Source organism: Melospiza melodia, chromosome 4, assembly GCF_035770615.1.
Source record: "Melospiza melodia melodia isolate bMelMel2 chromosome 4, bMelMel2.pri, whole genome shotgun sequence".
NCBI lineage: Eukaryota > Metazoa > Chordata > Aves > Passeriformes > Passerellidae > Melospiza > Melospiza melodia.
In genome coordinates, this window is record NC_086197.1 from 20,387,192 (window position 1) to 20,412,016 (window position 24,825).

General features: G+C 40.1%; 1 protein-coding gene across 1 annotated transcript; it reads right to left on the reverse strand.

Moving 5' to 3' along the window:
* Positions 1 to 256: 256 nt before the first annotated feature.
* KRAS (KRAS proto-oncogene, GTPase) lies at positions 257 to 24,734 on the reverse strand. The gene is made up of 5 exons (XM_063154171.1): positions 24,609 to 24,734; positions 23,522 to 23,760; positions 17,957 to 18,135; positions 16,094 to 16,253; positions 257 to 3,785 (listed from the first exon to the last, which is right to left on the reverse strand). Exons 2-5 carry the CDS (start codon positions 23,630 to 23,632, stop codon positions 3,669 to 3,671), a joined length of 567 nt encoding a protein of 188 aa, XP_063010241.1. The 5' UTR covers positions 23,633 to 23,760; positions 24,609 to 24,734; the 3' UTR covers positions 257 to 3,668.
* Between the last annotated feature and the right edge of the window lie 91 nt (positions 24,735 to 24,825).

The window sequence follows — 24,825 nt, forward strand, 5'->3', positions numbered from 1 at the left end:
GCTCCAGTTTCTGCCACCACACTGATGTGAACAACTCCTTCCACATCAACTGAGCTCCTCTGCACTTCCACCTGCTCTGAGCAGCCACCCCTCTCAGAGACAGGGCCACCAAGGGGGACAAGGACAGCAGCTCTGGGACAGGCAGCACCAGCAGAAGTGCAAGGAAGACTAGAGAACAACTGCCAAACACATGGAACTCGTGGGATGCTCTGTTACCTGAAATTCTTGCAGAGGAAAAGGAAACTGGGACAGACACTCACAATAACTATTTTTTATTACATTACAATAAATAGGAGCAGTACAGTTTGACAAAAAAATGACAAATTCCAGATCACCTCACAGCACATACTCCTAAAAACATTAAAAATTTTAAAACAAACAGTGGTCTTTTTTTTTTTCCTTTTTTAACTTAATGTCTGGCATGACCAACATTCCTAGGTCACACAACCAAATTATGGAAAAACTGGATCACACTGCATATGTTCCACATCAAATAAAGCACAATGTACAAAATGTGCATGTTTCAGTTTACACTATACAAAAATAGTTAAAATACATTCCAGGTAAACATATTACATTAAGAAGTCATTCTAGTAAGAAGTTGGCACTCAAGAGGAAAAAGCAGAAGTATTTTCAACATGAAAACACAAGACAGTGGAATAAAGAAATGTTAGGAAAGATTTACCATCTATGTAGCTTTATGTAAACTTGAGACACAATGATTTGTTTTACAGTTTGATGGTCTTTGAAGGTAATAATTGTATTGCTTTATAGTCTAGACAAGAGCAGAAGATTGTGTGTGTCAGTATTTACCCATTATCCTGTTACTTCAACAAAGCCCACACAGCAAGAGAGTAGCAAAAAATTTCAGGGCACTGAAACCGGTCAGAATAATTCCTTTTGGAGCAAACCAAGGACCCAGGTATTTAGCAGAGTTACATAAAGCTACTGTAAGAAGGTGTTACTCCCTGACACAAGGCAGTTTGACAAGGTGACATGGGCAGTGACTCCCAGGCTTGCTCAGGAGCTGCTCAGGACACAGCACCCAGGGATGTTCTGTGGAAGCATCAAACACGGCAGGACAGGGCAGTGATGATGGAGCAGCCTGTGCAAGCTGCAATCCAACGTACTTCACCAAATCTCAACAAACAGGAAGACAAAACTGCACAACAGTGGCAAGGATGGGGCTGGGTTGGGTTTTTTTCAAGTAAATAAGGGCTAATCTAACTGGATTTTGTACTAATTTAATTAGATTGGCAGCTACAGCTCACTTTTGCTGAAAAACCCCAGCATTGGTTCATAAAGAGCTTTAGAGCAGAGCTATAGAAACCCACTTTTCATGAATAAGACATTACAGCTACAAATTCTCCTAACAGCTTTAAGTTAAATTAACATCAGAATTTTAGACCAGCCCTAATTTGACATGCAGTGTGACTCAGTTACCAAAATTAAAATAACCTGAAGATTACTTCCATTTGCTCAAGGCTTACAAACCACTTTTGCTACGTTCTTCATCTACTATCAAGAGTGTATAAAATGTGCAAGTAACTGTCTCCAACACATTTTAACCTTGGAAGCTCTGAAATATTTTGTGACATTAAGAATCTGTTCTTGCTCCTTAATGGTCCTTACAGTATAAAGTTAAGTTCTCCTGTTACTGTTTTTCAGAATATTTCATAACTTAGATTTCACATGGGAACTGAGAGGAGCAGAGGGGTCTGGATTTAGGTGAAGGGTGGGAACAGGGGGCACAGGCAGGAAAAGGCCTGATTTCTCCCAGACACAACGGAATTAAAGAATATGGAGCAATCCAGACACTCTCTGTTCCCTGCCAGCTTTGCAGGTCCCCACCTACAACAGTCACTCTGGGGTTTTTCTGTAGAAGCAAAATAATACTTTTCACAGAAATGGTCCAAGTTACACAGTCCAATTTTTACATACATATGTAAAATTTCCATGGAATACCTCAGCTTATGGCAATGCTGCTATTCCCTGTTCCAAATTTTCCAGTGTCCTGAACTATACTACCTCAACTGTCTTGTGGTTTATTTTTTGGGCACACCAGAGTCACACCTTCCAGTGTCACTCTGCAGCTGAGTTAGCTCCTGTGGAGAAGTGCACCTTCAGGGACCAAAGCTCTCCTGAAACAACTCCACATTTACAGGGAGACACCAGGAACTGCAAACACTGCAACTACTGGCTTGTTCTTCAGTGGATAACTAGGCTACTGCACTACCAAAAAGTGAAAGCTCCTGCAAAAATCCTGCATTAATTCCAATTAAAAAAAAAAAAAAAAGTGGGGGGAGAGAAGAACAAAAATCACAAGAGAACTTAATCACAGAGAAAGAAACATTAAACTCTTGGTGTAGCTTCATGACAGTCTAGACACTGGAATGCCACTCACCAACCATTGAATCAGTACTTCACAGACATCACACAAACAACACTGACTCTGGAAATCATGTTCTATGCTGACAGATTGTGCAAATTCCACACCATTTCCATGGCATAGTGGATTTCCAAATTATTTGCATGAAGCAGCTAAATTCATCTCTTTCATTCACTCATCTGATGTTGCTGGAATTTAGAATTTCTCCCCTATTTTACACAAAATGGGCATCTGGAAATATTTAATGCCACTCTTGGGGGGGAGGGGGGCAGGGGAAGAATGGTTTTACTCCACTACGTAATTTAGGACTGATTTTGATTTAATTATTATGCAAATTCTGGGCCCATGTATGAATTAACCTAAGAATTTGAATCAACTTCTCTGTTAAGGCATTCTAGTATTTTCTAGGGACACTCAGGGTGAAATCCTGACCCTACTGAACAAAGCTACTCAAAGCTTTGACACAGGGAGATTTCACCTTGTTCTTCAGACACAAAAAGTCAGTGAAGCTCTTAAAGCAATGCATTAACAATAGCAAATCAACCTAATTAGAACTTTTACTTTTTCCATTGCCAGGTGTGCATTGTTGTATTTTTAGATTTTTTTTCTTTTTTTAGATTTTTTTATAGAAAAAATAGAGTATTTAAGGAGTGACCGTGACAAATTGCAGTGAAATTTTTTTTGAAAGTTTTCTCTTTACATTCATTAAAGTTGATCTGAAATGCTACAAGACTAGATGCCTAGAAGCAAAATCTACAGGAAGACTATAAAGGCTTCTGGTCTCTCTCTATTGCAATCAGTCTAAAATAAAGGAAAGGCTGAAATGAAAGTTTCTTTTGCTAACTAGTCCTTTTTCCCAACCAAATTTATAAACCCAAAAATTCAGAGGGGATGTTAAAATGTGTAGAGCATCATTTGTTTGCTTTGCACACAGAACAGAAGTTCACAATCAGTAAGAAAAATAGGAAGTTAGCAACTGTGCATGCACCAAAGAGTCCTAAGACAGTTCTCAGGTTTTTTGTGGGTATTTTTTTGTTTGTTTTGGGTTTTTGTTGTTTTTTTTTTATTTTCACAGGCATTGCTAGTTCAAGAACCAACAGTCAAAGAATACTGGCACTTTAAGAGGAATGAAGTTTCCACTGTCATTTAAAACAAGCATTCAGGTAAAGCTAACAGGATCATGAAGCAGAAAGTAAAGTAATGCTAAAACAAATGCTAATAATTTAGTGTAATGTACAAAATTACTTCAGTACTTCTTAAGAATAAGGATAAATTGTATTTACATAATTATACACTTTGTCTTTGTCTTCTTTTTCTTCTTTTTACCATCTTTGCTCATCTTCTCTTTGTGTTTTCTGATTTCTCGAACTAATGTGTAGAAGGCATCATCAACACCCTGAAAAGACACAGAAGATACAAATCAGGATGAGGTTCAGACTCACTGCTGAGGTGCAGCCTGTGTTCCTCCCTGGCCATGTGAGGGGGGTTCCATCAGCACATTTTGCTGCCCACCTGCCATGAATCACAAATCCTGGCTGCAGGACTGATCCTGTTCCTCTCAGGGATTCTGAGCAGCACTGACACAACCACCTGAGGGACCTGATCTGGTGCCAGCAGGAGCTGACACCTGCTGCCCTATTGCTCAGCTGCTCCTAAACTGGGCTCAGGGCATCCTGCAGGTCACTCACAGGTGCCCACAGGTGAAATTCCATTGCTGGTGTGGGAAGGAAGGCAATGAAGTGTGTGCTGCCCTCACCTCCATCACCAAGAACACACCTTGCCCCACCTCAGGCTAGAAAAGTATCATATACAGAGTGTGTATTTATATAATAACACCTCACAATTACATTATAAGTATGTATTATCACAGAGTCATAGAATGGCCTGGGTTAGAAGGGCCCTCAAAGATCCTCCAGTTCCACCTCCCACTGTCCCAGGTTGCTCCAAACCCCATCCAACCTGGCCTAGGGCACTTCCAAGGATGGGGCAGCCACAGCTTCTCTGGGCAACCTGTGCCAGGGCCTCAGCACCCTCACAGAGAAGTTGTGAAGCATTAACTTATGCTTCAATAATCTATATACAGCTCTGGAATAATCTATATACAGTCTTTACTTATGCTTCAATAATCTATATACAGCTCTGGAATATGAATTATAATGTTTGTACCAATAATTCAATACCGAGGACATAGTTAATCCACACATTCTGATCATTTCTCAGGCACATTGGTATAGTAATCACACCACAGTTTTATAAACCTTTACACATGCAAATCGATCAAATCAATCCCATGTCCCAACGATCAGTTATTTGATAAATCATTCAATTCACTTTGAAGGTTAATGACCCTTGAAACATTCTCTCTGGTGCTGGATAGTCACTTAAATTCTCCATGGCTCCACGATTTGAGCTACAGACACAAAAGCTGAAGTTTCTTCACACTGAGTAGTTTCTCATTACTTTCAGAGGTAATTACAGCTGACTAAAATTAACTCTGATCTAGAGAGACCAGCATATCCAAAAGGCTGATATGGACCACTATCAATTACAATGTTGTACAATGTACTTTGTTACAACTTAATTATGGGAAACAATTTATGGCCTTGCTCTGAGGTTGCTTTGAGTCCCACTAAAGTACTCATGTAGTCAGTCTTGTCTTACATTTAATAATCCTTAAGAGAAACATTTTCTTGATTCTTTGCTGCCTTACTCCTTATATCTTTGAGAAATGCTACTCTATCACAGCAGCCAAATGCATCACTATAGAACTGGGTCTAGAAATTCAGCCTCACAAGTTTGCCTTCAAGCTGCCAAAAAAAACCCCAACACTATGCATTTCCTCCTCTATGCCTACTTCAGTAAAGAACTGAAAGTGAACTCTGAAAAAACAAAAAGCCAAAAATCACCTTATTCATTACTATTTCAGCCAAACTCCAAGGGGTGATGAAACCTACCATGAAAAGTCCAAACAACAGGGAGGTGTGAAATAGCTTCACTTGAAAAGCAGCACTCAGCACAATCTAAATTTATTTAAAATCTTCATGTTCATAAAACATTTATGCACAACTGATGTTCAAAGTCCTTGGCAGTGTATCTCCCAGTATTAATAGCACACTTTTGCATATTACAAGACCTTGCAAACAACTTGTTCTACATTTTGAGGCATTATTGACCAATATAAAATTGATGCAGCATGCCTAGTGGGAGAACAACTTTCTTTCTGCAAAAGGTCATGTCACTTATTCGTTTTTGGAAAATTAAAGACACTTGGTATTACTTTAGAGAGAAGCAGTGTATTTTGCTTACAGCTTCAGCATTATTGCACAAAGAGAATATTTAGCCATGTTTAAGTAGAAAATGCTATAGAAGTAGCAACAGTTCATGATTCCACTGCAGGTCTCAGCATTAAGGAGGAGCACAGCACTAAGAATGAATCACAACAGATCAAACAAAGTTTCATTCTTAAAACACAAGAACCATATAAGAACAACCTCTGCTCATGACAGTTCACATGAACCCTTATAGAACCACCTTTCAGAATTGGCGTTCAGTTGGTGCCTTCAAATGAGACACACTTACAATTGCAATTTAAGTATTCAAACAAGCCATCTTCCCTCATTAAACTTGTCTTAAAATAAATGCAGAGAAAATGACTTGTACGAGGTAATACCCAGATGCTATCATGAACCTTTAAACACACAACTTCCCAATCAAGGCTGACATTTTTTCTACCTCGTAAGATGATGATCTGTTAAATACAGCACATGTTGCAACACAGAATCATAGAATGGTTTGTATTAGAAGGGGTTCTAAAGATCCTCTCATTTCAATTCCCTGCTGTGGGCAGGGACACTTTTCACTAGAGCAGGTTGCAGAAGTGACTTGGCTTTCATCCTTGCATTTACACCTCTGCAGACCAAGCCTCACTAATTATTGATTATGTTTGGTCCTGCCACAATTCATCTTCAATTCAGGTCATTAATAGAACATGAAAAACAAAACTATGCCTAGATCACTTCTGAGTTAGAAGCGAAGAACACAAGGTAAAGGGAGGTCTTTCACTTTTCAGCCTGCCCATTAAATTTTAAATGTAAGTAGTGGATACTGTGTCTCCAGAAGGTCCCTAAGGCATCAATGCTGTGAGATCAAAAGCTGCCAGCCTTTCCACTCAGCTCTTTCAGTGGGGAGGGACTGCAGGCAGCTGACCTTCCTCCCCCTGACAATGCACTTATTGTGTGCAAGCCTTTGGGGAAGCTAAGTTGTACTGAATGAGAGCACAAAATCCAGGCTCAGATTAGAAACTCACAATTCCCTGTGCAGGCTCGGAACTGATCCCCAGAGCCTCCCTCAAGGTGCATTGACAGGCCTTGCTCCTGGCCCTTGTTCTTCCAAAGGGCAGGGGGAACAGAAACAGCAGGACTGATCCCACAGGAACAGCCTGCTCCTGGCTACAAGTTTGCTTTTGGAGCCCCACAGGGTCCCATGCCTGCAGAGAAGGCTGGAGATGAGGCAGCACCACCACAAGCATGCATTAGACCAGGCAACGAACCTGGCTGGCAATAACAAAAAATCATAAGGAATTTGGAATTCCTTAAAATACCAGTGCCAAAAATGATCCTTAAACAGGTTCTAAATTGTAGGACTTATTTCTTACATATTTTTTAAAATATAATCCATATATACATACACATATGCTCAGTCACAAGGAATAGAAGTTATTTGTACACTTCTGTAGTACTATGGAGAGAAACCATTAAATTGCAGTTTGAATCAAGAATTTAGGCATTTTTAAATTCAAATCTAGAACTTTTGTAATTCAAACTTTCCACTCAACCTGAATTACATTATTTAGATGTCTGCTTGTAGCATGCTTTTTATTTAAAGAATCTGACACTTTCACAGAATTAGTTCTTTTGAGGATTTCACATGGAGTTTTGGAAATTTCTCCCTGCTAGCTGGAAATTACAAATAGAGCAAAAGGTTTTGTCCTTTCTGCTTTACTGTGTAACAGCCAAAGGAATGAAACTCTTGGAAAGCATCAGCAGTTCATGGCAGTCTGGGCAGTCAAAGTTTTCAGTTTCCTTGTGCAAGACTAACAGAACTTAGGAAGGCATCCACAAGCAGTAAGAAGATAAACAATATTCCAAGAGGGAGAAAAACACTCTGAACCATCCAGCTTGATTATTCACAGAATACTATCATTGCAATCTGTGTTACAATAAGTATTTCTGAAGTCTGAAATTCCAGCTGTAAGGCTCACACCACCAGGTGCTGCTCTCCTTAGCCACCTACTACATATCAGACTGAAATAATTCATTTTTTTTACTGACTAGAAAGTAATACAAGCCAGGCTGGTTTAAATACCAGACTTGTCATTCCACTCTAATCACTACTGAACTACAGCTGTGCCACAATAATTTTGGACTATGCTTCCTCCAGCTCAACTCCCTAAATACAAAGTTGCTGCAAATGCCCATCAATACCATGCAGAATATACTTGGGAATAAAGGCAAACAATTTCTTCCCCAAGCAGATTCCTGAAGTTCTAGAGCCTTAGATCCCAGACCATTTTCTAAACAGTGTGCAGGGAAAAAAGAACACACAACAACAAATATCCAAAACTCAACAATACACACTGCTGACAGATTTCCCTCATAGGGACAAAAAAAAAAAAAAAAAAAAAAAAAAAAGGTGTGAAACCCCCCAAAAATACTTCTCTTGGACATCACTAGAAAGTAGGAAGCTGGCAGAAGGAAAGCCATTTATGTTCTGAGACATAATTAAGAACCCTACATTCTGCAAAAATTTTTCTACTGAAAACCACAATTCTCACCATCTTATTCCCATTCTCCCAACAGGAAGGGAAAGCAGACAGGACTCAGCATCTTCCAAGTCCCAGAATAAAAAAAATAAACTCTACTTTGTGGTATGGTTCCATCAGTAACACACCAAGTAACTGCAAAGTTGGCTTCCAGAAGGCTACAGGGCTTGAGAAACTTAATTTCTATTGTTCTCATCAAAAGTCATCTTGCCCAGCTTCTCTTTGTTGTTTTTTTTTGATAGCAGGAAAAGATAAAACAAGGTGTACTGATGGCATCAATTTTAGTAATATTTGGATGCAATACTAGGGAGCTTCATGACTGAAGTTTTCAATTTCCTGCAATGGAAACCTGTGATGCAAAGAGTGTCATAAAGTGACTGAATTGTATCATTAAGGTTGGAAAAGACCTACAAGCTCATCAAGTCCAACCTCTGACTGCTCAGCACCTTGTCAACTATGTCATGGCATTAAGTGCCACATCCAGTCACTTCCTGAACATCTCCAGGAAAATGGACTCCATTAAAAAAAAAAAAATCTAAATAATTACCTCTGAGCAGTCATTCATCACTTAAAAGCTGAGACTAACAAGCCTGAGCAGATCTAGTAAAAACTGATATGAATCAAAACTTCTTCCCCAGAAAGAGAAACAAAACTCCCTTACTGAGGAGAATATTCCCACACTGTGACAGTCTCTGGAGGATACAACCCAAATGCTACTACTTCTCTGCCACACATTCTGAAGTACAAACACAAACCTTGAAAAATGAACAGCTTTTCTTTCACAGAATGGGAAATTCCAGGTCATCCCCCATCTGGATAAGTATATAAGGAGTAACAACTCACTCTCTGCAGAAGGAGGTAAAGAATTAATGGGATAGGAATATCTGCAAGGAGCTGCTCTGATAGTTTACTCAAAAAGCACTGGAAGTGATTTAGACAAGCACTTCTTCCATACCAGTTTCTTCTGTCCTCACCTCCTCCCTTTTTTCTTACAGCAGAATACATAGATTAAAAAAAAGATTTTGTGAGAATTTGGATATTGGGTTTTTTTGGTGCTTTCTTGTTGGTATTTGTTTAGTCCCCTCTCCTCCTCCAGTGTTCCTTCAGCCCCACCTCTTGTAAAGGCTCTCAAAAAAAGGTGAAACCCTATTTTGTGTAAATCTGGATCACTCATGGCATTATAGTTCACAAAAAAAAAAAAAAACAAAAAAAAAACAAAAAACCTAGATGTGGTAAAGGTAATTTTTTTAAGCTGGGGAAGAACAAGATAAAAATAACATGGCATAAAGAAGGGCCTGAGAATTAAAAAATCCTGTACACCAGTCAAATACTGTTTTGCTGGATTAGGAATCTCCTGTTTCTGTATCTGAGGAGGACTTGTGTTATAATCTTCTCCCCTTAGTTTATCAGCCTGAAGCTTCAACCAACATTCACCTCAACAGCATCTCCAATATATTCCTAATAAAACTCCTCCCTCCTAACTTCTTCCCACTCAGAACTGTGCCTCCATTTCCCAGCTGGAAAATTGAATATGCAGTAAAGACTTCTTGTTAATCCATTTATCAAAACCCCACAAAACAAAGCAAATCCATATTGAGGACACTGAAACGTGATTGGTTTTATATCTGAAATTATGTCATTGATTAGCCACAAAAAGTCTGATTGGCAAGATACCCTCAATCAGTTTTATTTGGCAAGTGATTTGCAACACTTACCCTGGTACATTACAAACTTACCCTGTTACATTACAAGGCATTTTTTAATTTTCACACACCCTGGAGTCTTTTCTTCTTTGCTGATTTTTTTCACTCTGTACTGTCGGATCTCTCGCACCAATGTATAAAAAGCATCCTCCACTCTCTGCATTGTAAAACACAACTCCTTAAAAATGGCTTTGTTAATGACTGAGACAAACTGGGACACCCATGGAAGGGGAAAAAACACAACAAAACCACTGAAATTATGAGCTTTACTTGAGAGAAGTATATGGAGCTCCATTTATGCATTTAAAATGCTGGGCTTGCTCATCTGCTGCTTGATAAAAACCTAATTTCTTGATTACCAATTATTATGAATATCTGTGCTTCAAGCCCTGCTTTTCTTCGGGGCCTAAAAAAGAGCAAGACTTCTTTTCTTCCACTGCTGAAAATGATACTGCTTGTGCTGCTGAATATTCCTACATTTCTGTGGGCATGGATGTATGCAGGAGGCACAAAACCTTATTAGACTGTGAGCTAGGGAGTACTTATGAACACACATAGTTAAACCACCCACTTGCAGTTTTGAGCCAAAGTGAGAACATGTTACTGTTTGGGCAAAGAAAAGCAAGCTCCTTCATGTTCTGTTCTTTAGGTCAGAGGGAGAACTTTGCAAAAATCCATGGATCAAGCTAACAAAGTAATAAAAAAAGTCCCTCCAGGTGATTTTCTAAGTGGTTATAAAGAAATAAAATTTTCTAAGAATACTAAATTTGGGGCAGTGCTGTTTTTAAAGCTACTAACTTCATAAAGAAAGCACTGTGCTATTAAATTTAGAAAAAGTGGTATCTGAGGCATGGCAGCAAATGTTCATTATTGTAATCTTTAAGAGCTTTGTAACATCAGCAAGACACACCTGACCTGTTCCTCTGGGCCAGACCCAGCAACCACGAGGGTGCCTTAACAACAACTAAACACAAACAATCTGAAATTCTGCTGCTCAGGTTTTAATCTGCTGCAGAAATGCTCCTCAGGTGTTCCAGGGATGACACAGAGCTACATGTTTTACTTCTCTGGTCTCACACTTTACTTTTCTGCAGCTCTGCATTTAGGCCACTTGGACATGACATTACACGCATTAAAAAAATAAATGTACAGAGACTGTTAAAGACATCTTTAACCAAATACAATATGAAGAGATACAGCACCAGCTCTAAGTTAAAATATTTCAAAATTAGTGTATCTGTGCATAAATGTAAGAATTTAGATCAATCTCTGAGGATGTTCTTATTAGAACAAGATGAAGAATGTTCCACTGTAGTTTTTTAAGGGGAAAGCAAATCTCTCCTCTGCCTTACTATCAATCTCAGTGCTTGTGTCCCCAGTCAGATTAACAGGGTTATTATTTTAATACAAACTCATCATTTGAAAATAAAACCACAACACACTGATGATCATGGCAAGCAGCACAACCACTTAAGCCCCAAAGCTTTATTACTACCAATGGGCAGTCTGGGCTTTTATTTGGCAGATTTTCCATAAATTCTGTCTCCATTTCATCTTCATATTCTGCACTGAAGAACAACAGCCAGGCAGCATTTACTGCCACAATTACTGGGTCATTCTGCACGATCTCTGCCACAGGTTATCACACTGAACACTTATTTTTTAACACACTGCTGCTTAATCCTTACACTTTAAGGGTTCTTTGAGTGTTCTTCTGAACTACTGCCTCTTCAATTTGAAGATTAAATTAATTAGATTTATCTCCTGGATTGTATTGCCCTGTATTTGCATAATGTGCCCTGTCAGGACGTAGTCAAGTATGGACAAGTCTTACATTCCAGGTCTGTCAGGTTGCAAAATGTAAAGAAAACCACTAAAACAGGCAAAATCCAAGTAAAGCTCATACTTCCATGTTTTGCTGGAAGGAATGGAAGTTTCCTTCTGAAGTGGAAACAGCAAACATTGATCAGCTGCTATGTGCCAAAGCACAGGCTGTACAAAAATCAACATTTTTGCAAATCTGTTTTGGAGTAGAAAGATGTAATTTGATTATGGAGCTTTCACATGAAAAATTAGGTAACAATTGTTGAGTCAACATTTATTGCCAACTTTCCCATCACCAGCAGGAGCTGTAATTTGCTTTAGCAATGCAGAGAGATGGAGAGACACAGAGTGAAAAAAGAAATTGCTATTACTGCCACCACCAAGAATAGACTTATGAACCCTGCTGAAAGAGATTATTCTGAAAGAAAATCTGTACAAACACATATTTGCCTATAGCACTAGCACAGACATTTTAAAGAGCCAGATGCCAATCCTACAAACTTAAGTAATTTTAATACCAATTTAAGACTTTCTAGTATTTTTTTTCCTTCAATAAGCAATGGCTATATAAATAAAATGGGAGTAACCAGTTCTTTTAGCTGTCAGAGCAGGAAGCAAAGATACCCCTTGGCAGTTATTGAAACTTCAAAATCTAAACAGCCTAAGGAACCCAGGACCTTGAGGCAATGTTTTTGAGGTGCTTTTGCCTCCTGAATGACAGCCAAACACTCCATTTAAAACATGACCATGTGCAAAGAAAGACTGTTTCAAACCCAGACCAAAGTATCCCAAACAGCAATTTTCCCAAGTTCCACTTCTGTAGTGCTTAAAGGAAGCTAATGAAAGTTAGCCCTGACAACTCAAAACTGTTCTGTGCCCATCCTTAAACACTTGATCACAGCTGATCTCCTAAAAGCAACCAAAACTTTCTACCCTTGGAGCTTTGTCCTTGGGGGAGGACTAAGCTCTTCCAGAAAAGTTCTGCCTTACAACAGGCAAGTGACAAGAAAAACTCAACCCCCAGTGTAAAAAGTCTGACCAAGCTAAAGCTCATTGAAAACAAAGCTTTAAGATGAAATCTGTACACAAGAACTGGATTAAAAATGGCTTGGAGCGATACAGTATCATTAAACAGATATGGCAAACCCCTAAAAAATGGTACAAGTAAACTGAAATATCTGAATTTTAACTGATGTGTAGGAATGAATTTCTGTAAATACTGCCCCAGTTACTTCACCAGACCAGGCACAGGTTCTTAAATTAGTTTGATCACAAGGCTGGGGTCTACCCCACAGTACATCAGGCAGCTAAAATAACCAAAATGCTTTTTTAACAGCATTCTGGTGATTTAGGTCAACTTCTTCATTACACACTTCAAAAGTGAGTTTAAACATGTATTGAAATAAAGAGACCCCAAACTCTGGGAAACCCTTTACTGTGCTTGCAATAATGCTCATTCATCTGCTTTCCCTGTGAATCCAATAGCAGCAGGAAAGCTGAAATGTTCCAAGGGAAACAAAGCCCTACAGTCTAACCACACTGAGGTGGTCTGGCCTTATAGCTTTGCCCTGTGTAACTGCCAGGCAAGGAGAAGCCCAATAAAGAATGGCAGGTGCAGCTTTGGTGGAGATAAATCAAGTTTGTCCCTCATCTCTCACTGATATTATTGATAATATTGGGAGCTACATGCTCATGTAGACAGGGAAGAACCTGAATATAAAGCTTACGTCAAACAGAGAAAAGCAAAATCAGCAATCAAAATAAACCTAAGCCATTCATCCCCTTCTCCATGAGGATTGTGAAAGGATGAGTAAATGCTCATGGCCTTACAAAACCACCAGTACTGCCACTTGCTTACATTCAGAAACAGGACTACCACTAGTTTTCATAAATTACATTATACTGATTTCAGTCAGTGGTACAATAGAAAATATTAATAATCTGTAGCCTTACACCTAAGTTGTAGGGCCCACTAAGGAAAGGTTTCACTGATTAATTCAATGATTTGTTTGAAAATTCACAGAGGGATTTGGCCTAAAACACAATCTTCTTGCTGTGAGCTGAAGTGCACATCTTTATTCTCAGTCAGAACCCAAACACACTAATTTCTGGAACAGCTTATTTCTGTACTTCATTTCAATACTCTTTTCTGTCCTTGCCTGTGAATTTGTGAAAATCTTAAAAACTTAGCTGAGACATCATTCTGTGTGAGCATGCAATGCCATCCTTTTAAAAAAGTGTCTTGGCAATCAAAACAGTCTATTCTGACAACTTCCTCCTATTCCCACCTTCCCAGTTTCCTTTTGCAGAAACATTTCTGATCCCCTCTGAGCTCCAGCAGAACTGGGCACAGGAAAGGGCAGAGCCAGGAAAATGGTGCCTTTCAGCAGGGCATTAGTGACGATGTTTCCATGTGGTGAAGATGAGGACAGGAATGGAAAAGAAGGTTCCCACTTTGAAAGATTCAGGGCAGAGTTTCCACAGACCCCAGAAGACCACCAGCTGCATCTGCTCATACTTGGAAGGTCTCCATGAGGACAGAGAAAACCAAAGTTTTATTTATATATTGACTTTAGACAAAGAGTGAATAAAACTGCAGCCCATGGGCCATTTGCAGCTGCCAAAATGGTTTGGCTCCCCTAATTTAAAATTACTTTTGAAGAAGGTGTGTGTGTGTATGTGTGTGTATGGAGACATATATACACATACACATATTTATATGTATGACAGTGTGACTGAAAAATCATTCTATGCATATACACACACACATGCATATACAAGCACATACACTAATATTTAGATCCTCTTGCTATAACTAAATTCCAGTTCTTTCTTTTCTCAAAAATATTTTATTTACATGGCATCCTATGAAGGAATTTCATAGCACAACAAGCTCTGAACAGCACTGGGAAAGAATAAGCAGCCATCCCTAGTGGTGCCAACTTTTTGAATCCAACAGGTTCTAAACAGTCTACTGGGCATCTGTTTTCAAATATCCTTTTTAACAGAAGTGGCTATGCAAAAGGAATATTTCCCCAACAAAGCCTGATGCTGTATGAGACACACTGAACAAAGTCAAACCTAGATGCTGGTGTAGCACTTCTGTTGTTTCAAACCTAAAATGTAATTTCAGAGTTATTTTTTCACCCTCCTATCTCCATGACAGCCACCTTCCAAACAAAGCCAGTATCATCATTCAGTCCACTTGTATGCCCCCCCTTCTTCAGGACAATTGTGTGGCCTAATTTATTCTCAGTCATTCAAGTTTGGTAATTCTGCTTTGGTTTTTTTTATCCTACCTAACAGACTTTGTTTGTTGCCAGAAGTTAGCATTGCTCTGTGAAGTTTTACTAATCAGCCCAGGTTTCAACTTGTCAAAACCTTGGTTAGGTGGAGTAAATTTGCACTAGTAAAATATTAGTTTCTCAGCTCAAAAAATGCCTTACAAGCTATGAGGAAATTCTGCCAAGTGATGTAGCTGGATCTCTACAGAAATTCTGAGCAGTTACTCCAACTGCAGCATTCTGCCCCTATTTACCTCCTGAATTTCTGATTCACAACCTGCACATAACACTCCTGATTATGCAGAGTAGGAGTCACTCAGGCCTGTTCTAATTTGTACTGACAGTAAAATCTTTGCTCTTTAAAGAGAAACAAGAGAAACCACCAACCAGCACTTTTCAAGATTGCTTTCCTCCAGAAGGACTGAGCCAGTTCCACCTCTATCCATAAAGTTTCTCTTCACCTGAAAGCTCAGATGTCCTCACACAGCCCAAGAGAGGCACTGAAAGGATCAGTGAGCTACAACAGATCAAGAGTGAGCTCTAAAGTTTAGGAAAAGTATCATTTTACACAAGCAACTAACTCAGGAACTTCAGAAATAGCCTTAAGGTCGATTGCTTAGGTGTATCAAGCATGTCCCCCTAATTAGAGAATCAATGCCTCAAGGAAAAATTCCTTTGTTATTAATGAAAACACTTAAATCAGAATAAAATAATTAGCTGCTTGTCTGTTTAATCCTCTTGCTAAGGAAAAAAAAGCATTTCACCTCTAAGCAGAAGTGCCTTTATTCTATTAAAACCTCTCACAAGGTCAAGAATGCTGCAATCACCTGACAGAAGAGAGCAACAACAGGCCAGGTCTCACTCTGAGTCTGCCCACTTGAAGCCAATCAATCACTCATCAATAAACAATTACCAATTATAAGCAAGTTGACAGAAAGAAGAAACACCCCAAGGATTTCCAATCTGCAGAGATGCATCCATTGATATGACTAAGCAAATGTCAATGCCTGGAATAATTAACATGATGGTAATTCAGGTGAGAGCTCTGCATCTGGGAAGTTTTGAGCTTTACCTGTCTTGTCTTTGCTGATGTTTCAATGAAAGGAATTCCGTAACTTCTTGCTAAATCCTGAGCTTGTTTTGTGTCTACTGTTCTGGAAGGCAAATCACATTTGTTTCCTACTAGCACCATTGGGACATCTTCTGAGTCTTTAACTCTCTTTATTTGTTCCCTAAAAACAAAGAAAAAGAGAAGACTGCATTTAGCAAGTATTATATAGTAGATTTTAAAACAGTTAAAACATTAAATTAACAGAGTTGAACATCATTCTTTATGTTAATCTACTGCACATGCACTACTGGAAGCCACTAAAAAATAAATTGACCAATCCTGTCACCATCAAGTTTAGCATCTTACTAAACAAAAACAAACCAATCAACCAACCAAAAGCTTGACATTTTACAAACTACTAGAGAGGTTAATGCCATTACACTGTTCTTTTAAAAATATTTTTTTTAGCTTTTTAGCAGCTAATATCAGAATAAGCTTAACAAACTCTGGTATTAATCTTACTACTTACCTCTCACATTCAACACTCAATACTCAATTAATTTGCCAAAACATTGCCAAAAGCTCTGTGTCTGCTGTCTTGATTTTGGTTTGGATTTGGGGGGAGGTTGTGACTTTATTTTTTTCTTTAAGTAAAAACAGCATTAAAAATTCTGCACTTAGGGGTTTTAAAACTCTGAAGACCACTGGTCTGGCTCTCTACAGAGAGGTATTTCATAAGAGTTTTTACAAGCACTAGTTAGAAAGGATCTTGAAAGATGTTAGATGTACTTGTGAGGAATCTTGAATAAAAATCATTAATTTCATTACTTCTGCCTTCCAAATAATCTAGCAGTGTGTTCCTTAATTAAAATAGACACTATTTCCAGCTCTTTATGATTGTTCAGCTTCAAGCCTGGAAGGTCACCCACAGGTCTGTCAATATCCAGAAGAAATTCCAGCACTCAACTCCCAACACTCTTTAAAATAAACTGTGAAGGTCTTCTTGTGCAAATCTGCAACTCTCTTTAAAAACAAAAATTCCTCATGAAAACCTGTATGCTCCTTCTCCTTACACCAATATCTTTCTTGCCTTTTTCCCTTCCTCCTCTAAACCCACAGGAAACCCATCTGTGATATTACTATTATTATTATTATTACTACCTAACTGTGGATAGATTAACATGTGTTTGGGACTAACCTTAGGCTGATGCTGCTGAACTCAGTGATCTTTGGTGGGAATTGCATTGGCTTCTAACAGAATACCCAGGGAGAATTCAGGATAACAGTAAGGCACTAAGTTATAAATGAGCTGCTATGGTAATCACCAGAGACTGCTTCTGTTTCTAAATTAGTGTAGCTGACAGAGAAAGCATGAGTTGGAATTCTTAACTAATTACTTCAAAGAAGATAATATGAAGAAATTTGTAACAATTGGTTTTTACTGTCATTATGGAGCTCTGGTTTTGTGTGTCTGTCCTTCTCAGGCATCAGGGCTCACACAAGTTATTCTTCTCACAACACCCCCAGGTATTTCCCCCTCCAGCCCCAAACAACACCAGCAACTGACATTACTGTCTGTACAATTACAACAGCTTCAGTTTTTCCACCTTAGCAAACAATTTTATCAATGGAATGGACAGAATTTATCTTTGGGTAAGTCTTGACTCAGAATACCAAGTCACAATAATTTACACCTCATTTATGAGCAAGGCAGATTTTCAGATTACCCAAAATTCCAGATAACAGATGCACAAATAAGCTGCAATATTGTTAATTTTCAGATTTTCCCTATTTCATGAGAGATTGCTGTATTATCCAGAGGAAGAACAAGCCCCCTTCCCACCTAACAACAAGAGCTGGTGGATTATCTCTTCATATACACACCTATAATGGTGAATATCTTCAAAAGACTTTGTATTGTTTATGGCAAACACACAGAGGAAGCCTTCCCCTGTTCTCATATATTGGTCCCTCATTGCACTGTACTCTTCTTGACCTGCTGTGTCAAGAATATCCAAGAGACAGGTTTCTCCATCAATTACTACTTGCTTCCTGTAGGAATCCTAGGGAAAAAATACACCCTGGTTAATCACAAACAGGTCAGGTTTTGAACATCAATAAATCTGGAGATAATCAAATTATTTAGCAGCAATAAGAGTGACTGAAAAGGTTTGACTGTACTTAAACTTGCTAATTTAAATAAAATTTTATTTTAATTTGAATACAATAAAATCTACTAATTTTGTTATTTCAACCACAATTTGTCCCTCATTCTATGCTACAAGAATGCACAAAATAATAAACCAGAAAGAATACACAAGTAAGACAACTCCAAAAATCTTTGCCACTGAAAAGGAAGTGAAGAATAAAAAGCCTTCAGTGTTTGGGACAGGAAATGTGTTTTGTATGCCTGAGCAGGTGTGCATAATGCTATCTGCTGTTATCAAAGTTGAGCTGATATATTTGAAATTGAAGCTTTTCAGGCAGGACAGATCAACAGAGCCATATGAAAACCCTGATGGGCTGGTTCACAGAGATGTCAGAACAAATTATTTCAATGCTATCAAATCAAAGCTTTCAGGTCACTGACTCAAGTGGCTAAAATCTGTACAAAGTCCCACCAGCCAGATTTTATTACAGCCCTGTTTAGGTGCTAGGCCTCTGTGAGTACACAGCTTCAGCAGTAAGAAGGTGAGCATTACATGCCCAGTAATTTCTATAAACACCCCTGTGTTTGAAATAAAGCAATGAGCTTGGAAAAGGTGTCATCAAGCAGCAGCATGAATTATTCCCAGTAAGCAGCTCTTGTAACAAATAGCAGGTATGAACACCAGCTCCTGCTGCCACCTTTCAGCTCGAGATTAACACAACACTGCTGCTGTTCTGACACCATACAGGAGTGAGCCTAAGCTAAGGGAAGGGAATTAAAAAATTTAAACTGCAGTTCTAGCCAGCTGCAAGGTGAATTCAGAACAGCCTTCCTTCCTTTGTACCCATTTTAGGGCACAGTACACCTACTCTTAGGCAATTTCTAGCCATTTGTAATTTTATAAAAGACTCTTTTCTCCCCTGCTGCTCATGCTAAGAAACAAGCGGGAGATAACTGTAAAAAAACAGTATTTTAAACCAAACCAATTCTGTAACCTCACATTTACTGTTAAATGTCATCCAGGCTCACAATATCAGATAAAAGAATTCTTACAGTTTACCTTAAAGACAGAAGTTTGCTTCCAACATGATTTTTAGACTATTTACTTCACAGAAGTGCAAATTCAGAGATCAGGTAATAAGTGGGGAAGTTACTTCAGAAACTTTTAAGCCATGTTTAAATATTGATACAGCTGAGAAGCACACAAGCTCCAATGTGTTTTAAAATATAATTAATATTCTATCTTGCTGCTTAAAGGGAAAAAAAATTACAAAAACCCCCAAACCTAAGGATGCATCTTCATTGCAACACTTCCATTCACGAGCAGATCCCCCATGTCCTAGGACACCTTTACCACAGTTCTAGAACTTCTTTCATTATACCAGACATATTTACAAAGCTTGCACTTTCTCTTCTTGCAATTTGACTGCTAGTTCAAAAATAGGAAAAGCAGTTCTTGAAAAGCCTGTACTGTTCCTTTCCATCTTAAGGACTTCAAAGGCAAAGAAATTCCCCTCAACTGAGTGCTAAACAAAAGCTTTACGTAATTTTCATTTTAAGAGAAAAGAAAATCACTGTTAAGAACTGCCTACCATGTTAGCAGTAGCAGCAAAGATGCACCAGCATAAAGCAGAGCACAGATACAAAAATTACTATTTTGGGGTGCTTAGTTGCTTTGTCACCTCTGAGGAGAAAATCTTAGTGACTACCTAGTGAGGGGATTTGAAGCAGAAAGAAAAGAAAGATGTGGGAGAGAAAACTGAAGCTTATGATTTACAGACAAAAATAATAAATTGTTTTTGGCCTTTTTTCCCTCCTCCTTGCAAAACATCAAACATGAAATTCACATTTGACTATTAAGTAAAAACAAAATGCAAACTAGAAGATTAATTCCTGATTCCTACCCAGCTTCAAATGTGAAATTTCAGTTTTTCCTCAGTATACAGTGTGTAACTTTTAAAAATTTCATTGATCACATAACCTGCTTTTATTGGTCTTTCACAAGCCATAAAAAACAGCAAGAATTATGCTAGAGGAGTAATAATTCCATTTGCTCACAAGCACTGATAAGAAAATATGATATGAAATCTCAGCTTTACACTATATACGGAATTTAGCTAAAAAAAATCGCCAGTGCTTAATAAATCCCATCTAGGCAAGCAATTATTACTCCACAGAACTCCATTATACCAGAGATTTAATGCTAAAATATCACAGCTCCTGAGACTCAGCCATTACTAAATATTGGTGCTTGTTTCACAAGGGCACAGGTCATTTAAGAACACGGATTTAAATATCAGTATTCCTAAATCAGCCGAGGGATTTGGCTAATCCAATTTCCAAACCTCTGACAAGCAGCTAGGAAAGCTGCTCTTACTCTGGGACGTTTAAAAGACGACACATATTTAGGGCTGAAACCTCCTGAAAACGTAAAAAAGCTAAAAATGAAAGAAATAGAAGGGAGCACAAGTAAGATTTGCTCAGCCTCGGCCGGTAGAGGGCACTGCCCCAGCTGCTCAGGCCAGATTTACAACGGTTGCTGCCCATTTAATTTAAAATAAAACACTTAAAATTACTTGGCTATAAATCCTTGCTCGGACATCTTCAAATAAAGCATTGGACTGTGAAACACACATAAAGCATCGATGTCTGAACAACTGCAGCCACCCAAACACTCATTTTCAGTCCTCCCCCTGCCCTGCCATCTGCTCTGCTCAGATTTAAGTCATAAAGCACTCAAGCAGGCCCTGAAATTTGACGTTTTCCAATCAGGTTATTTGTTGAATCATTAGGTTTATTCCACCAAAAAGCAGCAGCAAAATTAACACTGTAAAGGCACCTGTGATTAAGTAATTAGTGTGTTTTTTTCCTCTGCTGCACCACACTATGCCTTCACAACAGGAGAATTTTACAAGTGTGGAGTTTCATTCTGTTAATCACAGGAAATACCTAGAATTATTCAGTAACTGTGTAGTTATGAAATATACCATGGACAACAAACACTAAACTATCTTCTCTATCTTACCCCAAATTATTCAGCATGATTATTTGCAGGGAAAAGAAATATTCTGCTGTATTGCAATGAAAGAAACAGTGCTAAGTGGCAAACAACAATAGTGACACCACTGAACTATCCTAATTATTCACCAGTCAAGGCAATTTTAGCCTTATCTCCTCATACTGCCTAAAACCCACTCTACATTGTTCTTTGATCAGCATCACAACTGCACCTACATAGGAAGCACCATCACCAACCCTGCTCAACCAAGTGGATTCTGCCCCAGCATGAACCTCAGCATTTAAACCCAATTTTCATTTGTTTGACACTCCAAATCACAGCCTGCCCTTGTTGGCACTGAAATATTGCTTACCCACATGTGAGCACACACAGAGCCAGTTACCAGGAGGAGGAAAATACAGTTTCCATCCCTGAGGCCTCAGAATTTACAAGATAAGAACAGGATCTAGTAGACAAGAACTTGTAAAAGGAGCAGAAATGAATGCTGCTGCATGTGACAAGATGTGAACACTGGCAAAACCTATTGGGCTGCTTAATTACCAGTTAATTTGGTGTCATTCTTAAAGACACATGGATTCTGGACACAGCACTGAATTTGAGGCTGCCCCATCCCTGGGAATGGCCAAGGCCAGGTTGGACAGGGCTTGGAGCACCCTGGTCTTGTGGAAAGTGTCCCTGCCCATGGGAACAAGATGGTCTTTAAGGTCTCCTCCCACCCAAACCAGCCTATGACTCCATGAATAAAAGACAGTTCTGGGATTTTCAGGTTCATTCTATAAGGAACTATATTTCCATTTTATTATTTTATATTTTAAATGTATTTAATGTCCTTCAAATCACTCAGCTGGTGGAATAGCAAAATTCCTCAAGTGCTCCAGGAATACTGGCATTTAAGTTTCTGTGTTCCTAAACTGTTTACACAGTGACAACTCAGAAGATGGAACCTACACAGCACCTTCTGCAGTGCTCAAACACACCTCCAACCTAAGAGAAACCCAGGTAACCATGAAAAAGCATCAAAGGCCAACAGCCTCCAGAGGTACTTTTGCAGAAAAAAGTAAAATCCCTTTTGGCTTGTTCCTCTCAGCAAGTTTGGTGTGATTTTAGAGAGTGTTTGGGGTTGTTGTTTTAAGACTTCAGATCTTAGTAATTGAAAGAGCTGCTCTGCTGGTGTAAGTCAGACAGACTTCTCTGCACAAGTCTAGTCAAAAACCTTCTGCAAGCAAAATGTCATTTGGCCATGCAAGAGACCTGGAAAGAACCTCAAGTCAACACATCTCTGTTTGTGCCACCACTGAATCTGTGCCACCTCGGGGCACTGGCTCCTCCTGCTTGTGTCTGCCTGAAAATCACTACCTACACACTTCCCAAGTCTCCATTTTAAGCCCAGATTTAAACCCTTGTGATTCCTTCAAGTGAGCCTGGAAGTGCCTTGCTGGATAAACATATAAATGAAGTCACGAGATGCAGAGCTTCAGTGCTGGGAACATAAAAACCTGGGCTAAGTTATGGTGTCATTTCTCCTTTTATAGAGTCTGAGGCTGTTAAATGCAACGATCCACAGGAGATTTCAGACAACACCAGTATTTTTCTTGTATTTAAAAGGCAGAGCTTGCCTGCTCATTATGAACCTTTAAAACAGCACAACTTTTAAAGCTTATATACAATTTCAAACTTTAAGGTACTGAGCCATGTATTTCAAAGAGCCTATTCCAGAAGCTGTCTTATAACATCTTCTCTAGGTGGAGAAACACGTACTGGTGTGTTTAAAGAGAGAAAAAACAAAACAGAACAGGCTCCAATTTTTGCTTCATTCACTGCAACATCCTAGGACACATTTCTCCCTGTGTGAAACAGATCCCAGCGACAGGAGCTGAGAAAGACTGGCACACACATTTCACAACCACTAATTTTCCTTCTTATCTAAGGAAAAACGTCCCATTTAAGAGGTTGCACAAAGCTATGAAGGGTTTCACCAAGCTTTTTCAAGTGAGTTCGCAAATACTTCGTCATGGAGATCCTAAACACGCATCCACACTGCCCAAGGGTACATGGCAATTAACACCATGCTTTTAATTGATCAAAACTGGTAATTTGTTACTGCAGCTGTTGTTCCACAGCCAGATCAGGAAGCACAGCAATTCTGTCTCCAGTGCAGAACAACATCTCTGAGCTCTTTTTACTATAAAGCCCTGTCCTTGTGGTAAGTATCAAAAGGAAACAAGCACCATTATTCACTGATAATCTCCCCTCACAAAAAGTATGAGATAGAAGCGTTTACCTCTATTGTGGGGTCATATTCATCCACAAAGTGATTCTGGATTAGCTGTATTGTCAAGGCGCTCTTGCCTACACCACCAGCTCCAACCACCACAAGTTTATACTCTGTCATTTTTTAGCAGACCTGATGACAAAGAAACCAACATTAAGCAGAGCTGGGCTCCCACTAACGAGGATGCTGCCGGTGCCTTCTCATTCAGCGTCAGGATCCTCTACTATTACCGGGAAGCAGCTCCCTCCCTGCAAGACAAGACAAAAAGGGATGAGGGAATGCTGTTCCTCAAATATTACACACACAGGGAATGTAGAGCGGGCACTCGGCCGACAGGCAGCGGTCACACCGAGATTAAGAGAACACGAAATAAGTATATAAAAAAAAAAAATAATCCCACCCTAAATTAATTTAAAAGGCACTGAATTCCGGGAAAAGCGAAATGAGTATTTCGTGCAGGGAATTAATCCGTGCAGGGATTTAGTTCCCCGCTGCTTCCTCCCGGTGCCTGGCGGAGCCCGCCCGGGTTTCCCGGAGCGTCCCAGCTCCCCTCGGGATGAAGCTCACAGCCTCCCGTGCCCCGACAGGCGACACGGCGAGCACGGCTTCTCCGGCGGCTTCCCCGACACAGTTTAGGGTGGGTTTTATTAATTTTAAATCGCCGGGCGAGCCGTGCCTGCGGGACCCCCGCGGCTCCGGGGCATCGCCCGCCCCGCCCCGGCTCCCTCTGCCCCCGCCAGCGCCGCGCCCGCGCCGCCCCAACTTTCCGGGTTTAAGGATTTACGAGAGGGGGTGAGGGGAAAAAAAAACAATCCATGAGGGCTCAGGGAGGGGTGGGGGATGTCTCGGGAGAGCGCCGGGTCCCGCAGGGCGTTGGCCACCTGTCCCCTCCCGCCGGGAAGGACCGGGAATGCGGCTCCGGGGGATGCCGGCGGGAGCGGCGGGGGAGCGGGATAGGAGGGGGAAAAGGGGACGGGAGGGGCGACGGCGGAGGAAGGGGGCGCCGGCTGCGCTCCCCACCTCGGAGGGAAAGCGGGGAAGGAAGGAAGGAACGAAGAGGGTCGCCCCGGCTCGGCGGGGTGGGGATAGGCGGTACCTGGCTGGCCGTGCCGCGGGAGCTCCCGGCACCCGCCGTGCCCGCGTCGCGTCCCTTCCTCTGCTCTCCTTTCCCTTCCCGCTCCGGGTCCCTTCCCTTCCCTTCCCGTCCCGGTGCGAAATGGCGGGGGACGGGCAGGGCTGGGCGGGCGCTGCCCAGGGAGCCGAGCACCGATGCACGGATGGACAGCCGCGATCGATGCGCTCGGCGCTCCGGC